The sequence below is a fragment of the Trichophyton verrucosum genome, assembly GCF_000151505.1.
Source record: "Trichophyton verrucosum HKI 0517 chromosome Unknown contig00859_1.f1.exp, whole genome shotgun sequence".
Classification (NCBI taxonomy): domain Eukaryota; kingdom Fungi; phylum Ascomycota; class Eurotiomycetes; order Onygenales; family Arthrodermataceae; genus Trichophyton; species Trichophyton verrucosum.
Genome location: NW_003315231.1, coordinates 126949 through 141021, shown reverse-complemented (window position 1 = coordinate 141021; position 14073 = coordinate 126949). Strand labels below are relative to the sequence as shown.

At 48.4% G+C, this 14073-nt stretch overlaps 6 protein-coding genes across 6 annotated transcripts; 4 read left to right on the top strand and 2 right to left on the bottom strand.

Annotated features, from left to right (window-relative positions):
• Positions 1-990: 990 nt before the first annotated feature.
• TRV_07003 (uncharacterized protein) lies at positions 991-2158 on the top strand (the record flags this gene model as incomplete). The annotated part of the gene is made up of 2 exons (XM_003018944.1): positions 991-1149; positions 1217-2158. The coding sequence occupies 2 exons, from the start codon at positions 991-993 to the stop codon at positions 2156-2158; spliced, it is 1101 nt and encodes a 366-aa protein (XP_003018990.1).
• A 169-nt stretch (positions 2159-2327) lies between these two features.
• On the bottom strand, positions 2328-3144 carry TRV_07002 (uncharacterized protein; the record flags this gene model as incomplete). Its single annotated transcript, XM_003018943.1, has 4 exons — positions 2328-2390; positions 2456-2848; positions 2887-3048; positions 3115-3144. 4 exons carry the CDS (start codon positions 3142-3144, stop codon positions 2328-2330), a joined length of 648 nt encoding a protein of 215 aa, XP_003018989.1.
• Positions 3145-3380: 236 nt separating this feature from the next.
• Positions 3381-5726, top strand: TRV_07001 (uncharacterized protein; the record flags this gene model as incomplete). The annotated part of the gene is made up of 3 exons (XM_003018942.1): positions 3381-3431; positions 3601-3802; positions 3892-5726. The coding sequence occupies 3 exons, from the start codon at positions 3381-3383 to the stop codon at positions 5724-5726; spliced, it is 2088 nt and encodes a 695-aa protein (XP_003018988.1).
• Positions 5727-6126: 400 nt separating this feature from the next.
• Positions 6127-7640, bottom strand: TRV_07000 (uncharacterized protein; the record flags this gene model as incomplete). Its single annotated transcript, XM_003018941.1, has 5 exons — positions 6127-6702; positions 6758-6828; positions 6894-7058; positions 7128-7213; positions 7309-7640. The coding sequence occupies 5 exons, from the start codon at positions 7638-7640 to the stop codon at positions 6127-6129; spliced, it is 1230 nt and encodes a 409-aa protein (XP_003018987.1).
• Positions 7641-8137: 497 nt separating this feature from the next.
• On the top strand, positions 8138-10192 carry TRV_06999 (uncharacterized protein; the record flags this gene model as incomplete). Its single annotated transcript, XM_003018940.1, has 3 exons — positions 8138-9181; positions 9256-9741; positions 9815-10192. The coding sequence occupies 3 exons, from the start codon at positions 8138-8140 to the stop codon at positions 10190-10192; spliced, it is 1908 nt and encodes a 635-aa protein (XP_003018986.1).
• A 2945-nt stretch (positions 10193-13137) lies between these two features.
• Positions 13138-13935, top strand: TRV_06998 (uncharacterized protein; the record flags this gene model as incomplete). The annotated part of the gene is made up of 2 exons (XM_003018939.1): positions 13138-13638; positions 13699-13935. The coding sequence occupies 2 exons, from the start codon at positions 13138-13140 to the stop codon at positions 13933-13935; spliced, it is 738 nt and encodes a 245-aa protein (XP_003018985.1).
• Positions 13936-14073: the final 138 nt, after the last annotated feature.

The window sequence follows — 14073 nt, the reverse complement described above, 5'->3', positions numbered from 1 at the left end:
GCCGGACTTGGTGGACGGTCGTGCATATCCAGACAGGCCATTGGGTTCGATGCTGTCTCCTCGACGTCGGCTGTGTTTTGCATCTCCCCGATCAGGCCCGCCCCTACGGGTAGGTGATCGTGAGCGGGCCCTGCGGCCATTTCGTGCAGGAGATCGTGACCTCGACGGCGACCTGCTGATAGATCTCTCGCGGTGTCTCTTAGATCTAGAAGTATATTCTATATATACAACATCATATCAGCACTCTATCGTTATACCTCGCATGAATTAGTGAGCGTATGTAGAATGTCGATATACACATACCACGACGAGAGCTGTATCTGTCCCTGCTCAAGCTCCGCTCTCTGCCTTTGCCGCCTCTACCATCTCTGTCAAGATCTCTCCGGGTATCTCGTGGGTAATCTCGTGCTCGTCTGTCCCTTGACCAGCTTCTGTCTCGTCGTCTCTCCCCTCTGTCCCGAGATCGCGATCGAGATCGCATCCGTCGCTCCCCTTTGGGACCATTCCTGGAGACCTCCTCACCGCCTGCTGCCATTTTTTTCGGGGTAGAACTAGGCTCTTTAGATTCACCATCGGACCGCGTGGTATTATCATTCATATCCCACATTGCTGAGCTGTCTGTCCTTCTGGCGCGTTTGGCTGGTGGTTCGACCATAGTGTCAAGCATGAGGTGAAAATCCACAATCACAGCGGCAGTTATCTCAGTGAAAAATAAGGGACAAAGTTATAGCGAATGACTGCTGATATCGCCTGAATCTCGTCTCTGCTGCTGCTTAACACGGGTTCAAATGTTTTGTTTGCTTCCTCGTTGCATGCTTGCAAGATTGAAAATGAACGAAAAACTTCTATGGTGGGCGAAAAAGGCCAAAAGTGCTTCAATGATTTTCTTTTTGTGATTTTGCGGGCAGAGAAAGATTTGATAGACAGAAGGCACAACAACTTTGCTAGGTAGAACTACAGCAATATACAGAGGAGTAAGGGCTTGCTGAAATGGCTCCTAATGATGTGTCTCACCGTCGAACCCATAACTTACTGCTGATATCGAAGCTGCTCAACCTCCGGGAGGGTGCTGCGCCGTTAACTCTTGTGCAAGACTCGCTGGAGCAGCCAGCCGCTCCGCTCTTAAAGGAATACATTCGACGAACCAAAGTATTTATGCCTGAGCCTCCCCTATAGCTATGATCTAGAGTAGTGCGTCTGACGGCTTTTCCACTAGCTATCTAAAGGACATGTAACCTTCGTCTCCTTCGATACATTGACCCGCCCGGCTGGAGCTGATACATTCATAAACGCCGCTGGAAAGCCATACGAGCTGATCGCAGAAGAGGTCACATCGTCTTATACTGCCTCACAGCCTACAGGAAACCAGAATATCACTCCCAAAAGTAAGTATTCGGAGAAGACTTTGTTTGTTCAATCTGCTAAAGCACAGACCTTAGGATATCTCGTTATAGTTGATTCAGTACATCCATTGCTTTCTCCAAGAGCTGGCGCAAAGACCGTTTATTTACCCGAATACCTCAGCTCACTGTTGGGGCCTGCTTCACCCCATGTGCAAGTCTCTCTTGTTTTGGTTTACCACCGTCATATACCATCTTCACCCAGCTCGAATCCGTACACCCCTTCACCACTCTCCCTGTTGACATACCTAGCGACGACAATAATCACCACCCATTCAATGTCTCAGATGATGGCTCGAAAGGCGGCTATAGATAGAAGCCTGGCACCTCCAGTATTTGGTCTGGAGGAAGAAGTCGACGGTGTTTTGATTGGAAGAGTTAACCAACACTTGAAGGGCGAGAAACAAGATGGAATTGTCCTAGAAATGGAACATAGGCGGAAGAGCGGGCGTGGCATAGTCGAGTGGTATTTTCTGCCACATGCATCTAAATACTCTGCCAAACAAGCTACGGAGGTGGTCATTTTGCTTGATGACCATCCGCTGTATAAACGGAAGGACACTGAAGTGAATGAGGAATCATGGGAGCCCGAATCAACCTTCGAACTTGGCCTAACCGAAAGACAGCGGAGAGAGAGAGATAATGTGGTGCTGCCTTATTTCGATGCCCAGAAGGGTGACGGCCCCGGAGAGGGTGGGCGTATCCTCTATGACATGGGCGAGGAAGACGACTTCGATGAAGAAGAGGATGAAATCTAAGCAGAATCAGCAATTGCCGGCAAGAGAAAAGCGAAAACCCTCGGATATTCCATGATCCATTGATAACAGGACATGCGAGGGCTTACACAAAAGGCTACAACATTGTGAGCAATAGCATCGTCGTCTGGAAGGCATTTTGGTGTGTATGATTATGGACATTAATACTGCACTAGAAGAACCGCCACCAGATGAGAAGGATAAAGATGAAGCCAACTCCCGCAAAAGGACCGTACTATCGAGCTGTGTTAGTATCCAGCCTCTACAGCGCGGGCGAACGAACCGATAGGCAGGCCATACCTGTTTAATCAACAATTCCCAATTTATCCGAACAGCAGCCTTTCGGTATTTCTTACTGTCCTCGCGCAGCCTCCCGGACATTTCTCCCATGCGCTCTAGGCTATCACCCCGGTACAAGAGATCTTCTATATTCTTTGTCATCACCTTAGTGACATCTTTTAGTTCATCGTTCAGTTTGTCGATGTTCTGGGATGCTCGGCTATCTTGGTATGACTTCTTGGTTCGTTGAATAAAGGAGTCAAACTCGACAAAGGCGTATGGTCGTAAAGAGGAAGAGAGATATTTTGTTGGAGAATAGGTGTTAAAGAACTCTGTTGCAATATCGGATAGATATGAAAAGGCGAGTTTGCGGGGATACGACTGTTCTGCGATGCATAGGAAGCAGATGTCGTCCTGAATAATGTAACTAGAGCAGCCAAGTTAGCATCCACGTTTGATATCTTCTCATGACCCGGTATCTCCTTAGGGAATCCATCTCCATACTGTAGACTGTAGCGCCCCGACGATATGCTAGCTTGTTGCTCCGAGTTGCGATTCAACCGCGCAACTATCTCTTTGGTCTGCGACTTAACATCTGACAGTTCTGACTCGGCCTATAGATAACTCGTTAGCGCATTCAATTTCTTTCAAGAATCCACATCCTGCAGCAACACACACACCTGTTCATTGTCTACAGAAGCCGCAAGCATCAAGCCTAGAAGAGGACAAACATCTCAGCTTCAACACCCTCACAGGTCCAGACACGGAACACTACCCACCGTCCAGCCGGGAAATCTGTGTTGATATGACCATATTGACGAGTCTTATTATTCACTTCGGCGGAAATAAGCTGTCCTTTAATCTGCAGTTAACTGTTGACGGTTGACTGCTTTCTTCTTTCTTGAAGCCAGGTTTTACTATTTTTTATTATTTACTTGACGAGAACATGAAAGTGCAAGGCGGTGTCGGGCGGCAGAACAAGCTCCCCCCAAAAGCTGTAAGTTTCAAAGTCAACATCAACTCCAACAACATTCGCTACGATACAAAAAGGGCTATTTTTTGATCTTGATTTTTACTCTTTTATTTTTTTTTATTGGCCCTTTACTGTTTGCTTTCTCCAGGAAGTTGGAATATGCTAAGGCCTGGAAACTGGTAAGCGTGCGCAGCAGGGTGTGCCGGACGATGCGACTCATACAAAAAAGACAGCTCGATCTTCAAATGAGACGAAGCGGAAGATGCCACCCAAAACGGCCTCCAATAAGCGCAAGTCCGCTAGAGGAACTAAGAAGAACCCATGGGTTGATGACGAGTTTGTGATGACAAGCGAGAAATCTCCTCTTGTCGACATTGATTTGGCGGTATGTGGTGGTATGAACTTTCATGATCTGAGTGTTGCATATGGCTGATTGATTGATGTTAGAAACTGTTCGCCAAACCCGAAGCATGGACGTGTCTAGACGAAGGAGAGAAGAAAGAAATTCTTTCTCTACTTCCCGAGAGCGTACATCCAGATGCAGAACCTTCTGCTGAGAATCCAGATGGGATCATTCCGCCCCTCTCCGAAGAGTTTCTGCGCTCAACCGTTTGGCGTGATGCAACCCGTCAATTCCAACTAGACCTTGCGAATGGAAAATATGATCCGGAATGGCAGAAGCAGGCACATAAAGCAGTTAAAGAAAGAGCTGAGGGAAAGTTTGATGCTAAAAAAGAGAGAGATTTTGAGGCATTCTGGGGACAGAAACAGCGTTATCACACCAATGTGCCAGCTGGTGATAGTGCCACGGTTGATTTCAAAACGTTAGTTACCAACGGTGTGTTCGAAGTGGGAGACGTTTGGAAGTACTCGCGTTCTCAGGGGAAAGGGGCGGGAAAGTTTCTGGTTGAGAAGGAGGTAGCTGTATGTCTTGTGTTTACTCTCTCCCCCACCCACCCCATGATTAGGCCTTGGCTCATAGTATACTATCAGGTCGTGAGTTTGGATGGAGAGACCCTTACTTTTGCTATTCCTCCTGGCAGGCGCGTGTTCATGCCTTCACTGACCAAGAGTCAGCCAGGGGCTTCGCCGGCGCCAGAACCTTCACCCAATCATCCGGTTGAACGTGAGGCCAGGCCAGAGCCTAACGTTGAACCCAAGGCCAAAACTGAACATAAAACTCGCTCAGAAGAGGTTTCGAATACAGGTACGTCACAAGCTGTTTCGACACAGCCTCAAGTTTGTGACCAAGACCAAAGTATTGCCCAGGAATATATAATGAGTAACAACCAGAGTGTTCTCACCGCGAGCCTCGCAACAGAACCTAATCAGTCCTTAACCAAAAATGAAAGCTGTATTGACAACAAAGCAGTTGTTGAGATATCTATACCCCAGAACCATTCAGGCTTTGATACAGCTATGGACATCGGTCCATTCGACGATGTTACTCCCAGTATTGAATCAGAAACAGCCAAGGAAATCAATAGCAATACGAAAACGCGCTTTTTAGGAAAGAGCTTCATTGAAGAACTTCTAGATGATAGTGATGACTGCAGTATCATGTCTGATCCACCAGATATGATTGATGAAATAGATGATGTGGATTTTCACAGGTCTTTGCAAGAGCTTGGACCTCTACCACCATCAAATACTCCATATGTGCCGTTTAATTTAAAGGCAGATACTTCCGGTCCTAGAAAAGCTACACCCTCTACTAAGGCTGAAGTTGCGGTCGTAGGGGTGCTGCCAACTGGTCATACCGATGCTACAAATGGTACTCGGTCCGAACGGTCTCACCCATCGGTACCAAAAGATGATAGACATGGTTCTCCTACACTTATGGAAACAGAAATCGCAACGGAAACTGAGCCGCAAGTCTCCGAAATATCTCATCGAGCACATACCAGCCAGTCCAACGGTCAAGCCTCTGTACATCCAAAAGTCGATACAGACGACAATGCTCAAACAAAAACCAGAACACCAGATATGCGAGAAACATCGAATCAGCCAAGTCCTGGTTCTCCTGGTACTCTCAGCACGAAACACGCGGCGACGTTGGAAGTGCCAGATAAAACGAGCTTTCCTTCCGAGGGCAAAGAAGCCCCTGTTCCGGAAAGCCCTAATAGCGTCGAACCAGTAATATTTCCAGGTGTCACAGGACCTATGTCTTTGATTAGAAAGATTCACGAACTTGATGGCCGAGAATCGTCTGCCCGAGTCGCAAATGCATGGATGCTTTTCCGCTGCATCAGAAACAACCAGGACATGGGGACACTTTGGGAGGTCCGGCACAGCTGGTATACCCGATCAAAACGGTGAATATGACGATGTTGAAGGCATGCTGGCTTGGTATTGGTGAGGCAAGATACCTGGTCTAATAATACTTGCTGATTGCTAGGATGCTACTCGTAGTGTATCTCCCGCAGGATGTCACTATCAAAAGAAATTAGAAACGCCTGAATATGTCCCAGATCCCTGAATTACCCTTTGTACGATAACGGCTCATCCTGGATAGATTTGCCAACTGAACAACTTCATGGGGCTCGTTCCGCGGGACTATTTTCGGAGTAAATGGTCTTGGCATATCTTTAGGAATTGATTAATGAATACGAAAGGCTGTAGTTGTACCATTTCAACTTTTTGGTCTACACCATCGTAAGTATATACATGAACATAAGGCCATGATGTCACATAGCTAAGATATATCTACAAAGCCACTTTAAGTCTCAGGCTGGACCACTACCTCGTCGCTCGTGACCCTAGAAGGATTCTCTGTGCTATTAATATCCACAGCACAGCTGCACTCGATGAAGTCTTCTAGTTCTTCGCTGACCGTCTTCAGCTTCTCCTTCACACATGCAACCGACTCCGCTCCAACTATATGCCTGGCAGGCGGGTTTTCATGACCTCCAATGGCAGTGACAGCATACATGGTTTCCCCCATAAGCATTTCCAGATGCTCAGAGCCGAGTGGCGGATAAAGTGAGACACCAGAAGGTGCGGAGAGAGGCTCGTCATTCTCCTTTGTAGACTCTTGCTTCACACTTCCTGGAGAAGATAACGGCGCCTGGGTACTTGGCGGGAAATGGGCTGACCGGGCATACCCGCTGAAACCCGGAAGCTGGGAAAGTACGCTGTTCATAATTCTTCGGAAAAGGGGTGCATGGTTTTGGGCTGGATTGTAGGCGTCAAGTGGCGGGACGCTGGTGATCAGATTGGACAGTACCCCTATCTCAACGCTGCTTTGGAGGATTGTGATTCGGATATTGAATGGCGCCACCTCGTATGCAAGGCTCTGTTGCAGATATTAATATATTGTCTTGAGGAGGGGTTTGACAGGTATAACTCACGTCACAATAACCGTCTAATGCCCATTCTGCGGCACAGTATACTCCAAGGCCAGGTGTTCCGATACGTCCGGCTATTACTCCATTAGTATGTTGCGCGTTGAGAGGTTCGTGTAGTTAAGGATAGTAGTAATCTTACTTATTCCACCTAGAACCATCAGATGCCCGGATCTCTGGAGCCGCATTTGCGGAAGAGCAGACTTGATCAAGTTCACAGGTCCAAAGTAATTAGTTTCAAACTGGTCTTTCAGCAGCATCCTTGCACGTTCTGAAGTTGCGAGCTCTTCAACAGATCCAATGACGGCTACCAACGCTCATGTCAGCAACTACCGTTCGAGTAGAAGCAACTCAGGGGAGGGTTCGATGGGCTTACCTTGGCTTGTGCAGCAGAGAACGATGTCAATTCTCCCGTATTTGTTTATCGTGCTAGCAATTGCAGCCTGACAGTCGCTCATTATCCTATAGACATCTAAGTTAGCATTTTGTCATGAGAGCCGCGTCCCGACATGTCCCTCATTTCCCCTCATTGAAGCTGTATGCCACTCCATTCATACCTGATATCAAGATTCACGACATCAAATCTTTCCTTCCAGCCGCTAATCTCCTGGCCCGGTTCCGCATTCTCTAGCTCTTCCAGGAAGTTTTCGAAAGCAGTGACCCTGGGATTTTCTCGTTCAGAGTCTGCAGGACAGCGGCCGCAAACCACGTAGTCGCCATGCGCAAGGATCTGGCGAGCTAACGAGATTCCTATGGGAGAGTCGCCAGAGGAGAACAGCCAGACTCGTGGGTTCTCATGTGCTGGAAATTGGGATTGGCCTGCTGCTGAAGCTGTTGCAGCGGCCGATGGCGCTGGTGGTGCTCCTGTGCCTGCGAGGTTGTTTTCCATTATCGATTCGCTTTGCGGGTGGATTGAAAGCCCATCTCGAGGCCCAGCGGAAGAGTGACTCCGGCCGGCCACGGCGTGTGTATCTGTCTCAGCGTCGAACGGGGTCAAAGAGCCAGTCGCATGCCGGTTGTTTCGTCGGAGTTTGAAGCGGCGGCGGCTCTTTTGGTTCCAATGGCGATCTTGGTTTATCGCTGGGGTTGCGGCGGGACATTGCGCTCTCATTGGCTGTTTCACGCACCTCGGGCGATAACGTAAAAGATATCTGGCGCTTCTGCTACGACCTTCAACAACACCTTCGTCTCGACAACGCACGCCGCGAGACTCGATTGGTTTTGGATAGCTATCTCGAGGCTTGCTTCGACAGCAAAGATGCCGGAAGCACCCAGAGGTAATGCGCGGCAGGAGGAGGAGACCGTGAGTTGGCCATCCGGGAACCACTTTTCTACATAGACAAGGCTAACACAAGCTCTCACAAGCTATAGTCGGCCCTCCAGCCCATGTTAAAGGGGTTTGTCATGCTAGTGGTCTCCCAGTTCGTGCTGACGAAGGCTATGAACTATTGGAATGCACCCAATGGCGCTGGCGGTGCAGCTGCCGTGAAGAATTCTTTCCCAAAATTCTCCGAACGACCCGACCAAGACACAATTACAAACGCGACTTATTTTCCCGTCAAGGCTGTGCCGATGTGGGAACCAGACAGCAAACTAGACATTGCGATACATGTTACGCCATCTACTACGTTTCCCCTCCCAAAGGATAGCAAGGTCCTAGATGAGAAGGGATTCGATACTGCAGACACAAAGGAGCTTCGAGAAATAAGTACCACTCTGTTCATCCCAAAGGCCGTGCAGAATAATGAGACCCTCTGGGCTCACTTTTTTGTTGCGCTTTCGGGACATCCGCAGTACTCGAATGAGGAAGGCTATAGCTCTGACACAGCGTATAACTTTTCTCACCCAGTTAACCAGTATCTACCAAAAAAGAAAGCCAAAAAGCTCCGGAACCTATTGGATGCAGCTAATGAGACTGAAGTGGTGGAAGAAGAGCCGAAAGTAGTGAAGATTGGCTCCTTTTATCACCCAAATCTTACTGTATCTCTCGTTCCTGACCAAGGGGCTATAAGTTTCCAATCCACTCATCCCTCCATTCGCCGGTTCCTTCAGTTGGAACGGACCGGTGCCAGAGATGGCTCCGGGGAAGTAGGCTGGTATTATCCGACTTTCTTCTTCAATCGTTTCTGGCAGCTTAGAAACCATATGACAGAGCTCAACTCGACTGTCAACGAAGTTCCACTGCGCATCACCTTGAACACCGTCAAGCAATGGCAGTTTGCTATAATGTCCAGCATTGAGGATGATTCCAAGCAGAAGCAGCACCAGGCGGCCTTTGGGGGCCCAATCCCACCTACGTCGGGTGATGGGAGCGAGGTTGAGATGATTAAGGAAGTGCTTTTGGATACCAACATTTATCTCCTGATCACCACCGGTGTTGTTGGTGTTTTGCATACGATCTTCGAGTTCCTCGCTTTCAAGAATGATATCGTAAGTGACTTATTCCCGTTTTAGCACTACGATCATCTACAAATTTGAATGGCGAATACTTACCTAGTTCCTAGTCCCACTGGAGAAAGAAGAAGGACGTCGTTGGAACTTCTGTCCGTACAATCATTGCAAATGTCTTCATGCAGCTGATCATTTTCTTGTACCTGCTTGACAATAATGAGAATACATCATGGATGATTCTCGGCGGTCAAGGCTTTGGTATAATCGTTGAAGCTTGGAAAATCACAAAGTCGGCTAATGTCCGCATTCGTCCCCCGCCAGCCAACTCATATCTCTCATTCCTCCCATATATCATTGTTCTCGAGGACAAACACAAGCTTAGTGAGACCGAAAAGAAAACTCAAGAGTACGATGAAATTGCATTCAAATGGTTGTACATTGCGGCCGTTCCGTTATTGATCGGCTACGCCATATACAGCCTGCTGTATGAAACCCACAAGTCATGGTACTCCTATATTATTGAGACGCTTGTTGGTAGTGTTTATGCCTATGGTTTCCTCATGATGGTCCCAAGCCTGTATATCAACTATCGTCTCAAGGTAAGTGGAGTTTTCGCTCCTGTTAAACAAACGATCTAGAGAAATCGCTTTAGCTAACGCAATATGGAAATAGTCCGTTGCACATATGCCTGGGAAAGCGCTCACTTACAAGTTCTTGAACACATTCATCGATGACTTATTTGCATTCACAATCAAGATGCCAACACTGCATCGACTTGCAACCCTCCGAGATGACGTTATCTTCTTCATCTGGCTCTATCAAAGCTGGAAGTACAAAGTTGACTACACGCGAGTCAACGAATTTGGCCAAGGAGGAGATGACGACGAAGAAGAGGAAAAGGTGCAAGCCACTCGGAAGAGCGAGGAGAATAACTCCGGTGGCGATTCGAAGACAGTAGAACCGTCCGTTCCCGCAGTCAAAGCGGGTGAGAGTGAGGCTTCTTCTTCCGCAAAGGCGTCATCAAAGGGGTCTATGCGGAAAAGGAAGTAGACTGCAATCGGTGCTTGATTCTTACGGCCATTCCGTCCCAGGCAGCCATCTAGTATTCCTTCTTCTCCCATGTGAGTATTGCGGGAATCAGGAAGGGTATCATTCACTCTAAAAAAAAACCATATATACGAAATAATCGGTTAATGTCCCCAATAGTGCAGCACCTGTTGATAACCAGAAGCGGTGCATCATTCCTAACCCATACATAATAATATCACCGCATACCCTGTCTTAATGAGGGCACAGCCCATGGCTCCTCCCTGTTGATATCGAGTATAGTTTTGACAATCTTCGGCCTGATAGAGATATTGAATTTAACACACGGATAGTCATAATGAGTACAACCCCCTTGCTAATACTATACCACCCATGTTACAACCTAATAATACACCGTATACATATGCCCTACAGTATTCGAACTGGAAAACTTTGTAATGGAATAGGAGATCTCAGTTACACGAGTAAGCCCCTGCCCACACATCATTACCGACGAAGTAAAGGGTGGATGAGACAGAACAGGCAGTCTTATACGAAGCATGAAATACACCCCATTATGCCAGGTAATGAGAGCCAGCAGTATACCTTCTCAAAGGCCGTATTCCGAGACCAATATATCCTTCCTGCCGCCCCTGTACCTGCAAGAATCAAAATAGCAAGATCGTCGCTGACACCCCTGCACATAGAATAAGACGATGTAAACATACCCAGCCGCCTCCCCACAGTCCCAGAGACAAAATCCCATTCATCCAAACTCTACTCCGGAGACTGAAGATGGTGCCACGAGCAGTACTCCGTAGCTTAGCTTTACAGGTTTGAGGAAGAGCGAGAGGGGTGGTTTTACGTCCTTCATATCCGTACGGTCTGAGTGTTTCAGGGGTGGTTTAACTAGTCTAGTACTTGCAGCTCCATAGCGTGCATGAGGGCGATCATCATTACCATGATTCTGGAATTTCGGGTTTTTACATCAGGCCAGCAAATTGCCAGGGGTAGTGCCTTGGCCATGGAGGAAGTGTCAGGCATGTATTCCTTGGTATACTTTCATAACAAAAGCATATACAGCCACCCGGAGTTGTCTCTTTTGACTTCCCTAGACAGCCTTTGATATCCTTGAGTACTTTGCGGAGTAGCTTTAGGCCCCATTTGATTTACCGTTGTCAGGGAAATGCTGCATGGGAATCCGCGGCTCAAGGGGAAGGCTATCCTAGCATGAGGTGCATAACAGACTTCATTCAGCATTAAGCCTGAGCGGGGTAGCCAGCCATACAGAACTCCTCTGTGATTCCCAGAGGGTATTGTACTCCATATTACATACCCTGAAATCCAACAAGTAACGGCTTCCCATTGCGCGCTGGTCGGATGCTTACTTGGACATCAGGAGGACTCACGCAGGCCAAAGTCCCGCGTACCTGGCTAAAGAAGGGCGAACGTCATGGACTTGGTGCGCGGTTAATTTGGCAGCCCGACGCTGGGATCCCCTAGACTAGCATGTTGGCCACGACATAACTCTTCCGTGTCCTCGGAAATGCGCCTGAAAACGGCCAAGGGTGAGCAAGCAATCCCGTCCTGGTGCAGAGGCGAGAAAAGTATAATAGACTGCTGGGGACTTCAACCCCCAGGTATTAGTGCTATGTGATGTTTATCAGCAGAAGTTAATTGAAGCGAGATAAACAGGGACGAGGGTGATACCATGCATGCTCTTAGATGCATCCGCCGTCTTGGATGTCTTGATGTCTTCTCAGATGTCCCGGCGTTGTTGACGTGCTCGACGATGTTGCTGCTTGCCTCTTTTTAATATAAACAAGTCACATGAGCAGCAGGGTCTTGGCACATGTTCATCTCCCGGATTAATAATCACCCGCGCCAAGACCCGCAGCCGCGATTAAGCTCGTGGAGTTTGATCGTCGGATCTGCAAAACATCGACCTCAACATCGACATCGCAGCGAAAAGGGAGACTCTAGATGCCAGAATTCTCTAGATGGCCGTCTCTTCTCACTCAGATATGATTTTTTGATGGTTATTGTGCCGGCCTTCAAAAGGCTGACCTTGAGTCATGGGTAGGGAGGGCTGTTTCTACCTGAAACCGCCCTTCGGTTATGGGGTTACCCCAGGTTTCTCCATCTCGCGGACTCTGCACAAGGCTGGGCATAAAAAAGCAGTTGACTGCTCCGTTTATTCCTCATGGCCTCTTCCGGGGATGCAAGGCTCCCCTCGCACCATCTCGTACTCCTTGCCTGGGTTGCCGGCCTGCTGGTGCTGGGTCCTGTGAACCGTGCTGGCACGTTTAACTTTGGCGCAGCAAACGCACGCATGGTCCTGGGGGTCCAGTCCACTTCTCCTTTCTCTTGTTATTCATATTATTTTATTATCTGCTGGACCTGACATATCAGCTGTTCAGCTGTGCCGTGAGAGGATCCAGTCTAGTTTTACTAGCAGCTGGAGCGGAAATTAGATTTCTGATAACAATGATGCATTGTTTTTTTTTTTTTTTAACTTTCCGTTGGCGAAAGAGGACAGCCATCATTTTGCATGCATCGTGGCGTCTCCACGTTTCCCCATCTTCCATATGCAAAGCCTGGCTCCAGTGACTTGGCATTGGCCATATTCTGTTAAAGCTGCGGTCAGGTGGGATGCTGGACGGCTGGTTTGGGTCACGAAGATGCAACGATCTCAGATATTGGTTCCCTCTGGACACCTCTAATGGGGGTTTGACCTCGCGTACGGTCGGAAGATGAACACGAACTTGTGGTCTATAGAGGCCATCCGCTATCGTTCGATACTACCCTGATCTGATCTGTCTATCCTGGCATATCCCAGAGAAAAGTTATATAAACCCAATGCGTCTCCCCAATGCTCCGTTTATTTCTTTACCTTGCATCTCAGCTCGATACCAATATCTCTCTCATTCACCACCTGAGAATTAGTCAACACATTGTTCCATCTCAAGATGAAGTCTGCAGCTATTCTTGCTCTCTTGGCCCAGGCCCTTGCTGTTACCGCCCAGCCAGTTGAAGGTGACAGAACTCCAGGCACTCGCACCTTGGACCTCCCCAACTTCCCCGGTGGTAGCGTTCCAACTCGTGGCGTCGAAAAGCGCGCTGATCTCCCTCCAGATAACGGCAGCGGCAACGCTCCTGATCCAGACAAGGTTCACATTGTTGGTGTTACCTATGGCGGTACTGGATGCCCTGATGGCACCGTGAGCCATGTTCTGTCCGACGACCGCCAGATCATGACCCTCATCTTTGATCAATATGTGGCTCAGATTGGACCAGGTGTCAACACCAAGGAGAACCGCAAGAACTGCCAACTCAACATCAATCTCCGCTACCCAGGTGGATTCCAGTTCTCTGTCTTCTCTGCCGATTACCGTGGCTACGCAAACCTTGAGAAGGGTGTATCTGGTACCCAGAAGTCCATCTACTACTTCTCTGGCCAGACCGAGCAAGTTAGTTCTCTCTTTCCTTGCTTTTCCTGGGTTTGAGCTATACACTAACGTACTACACAGACCTCCACAAGCACCACATGGAAGGGCCCAATTGACAAGGATTACATCCTTCACGACGAGGCCAACCAGACATCTACTGTCTGGTCTCCATGTGGAGCTAACGGTGCTTTGAACATCAACTCACAAGTTAGGCTCACCGCTACTGACCGCAACGCTCGCGGTATTCTCACCAACGACTCCGTCGACACGAGCTTCAAGCAGATCGTCCACGTCAGATGGCAACAGTGCACCAACTAGATCTCGCACCAGAGGTCATGGCAATAATCCCAGAGGCTCACTTCGATCGAACGACTGGACAACCATCCACGAGCCTGCGAATGGCTCCCCTTGAGCTGAGCATGGATATACTTTCGGCTCGCCATGTGCTATATACTT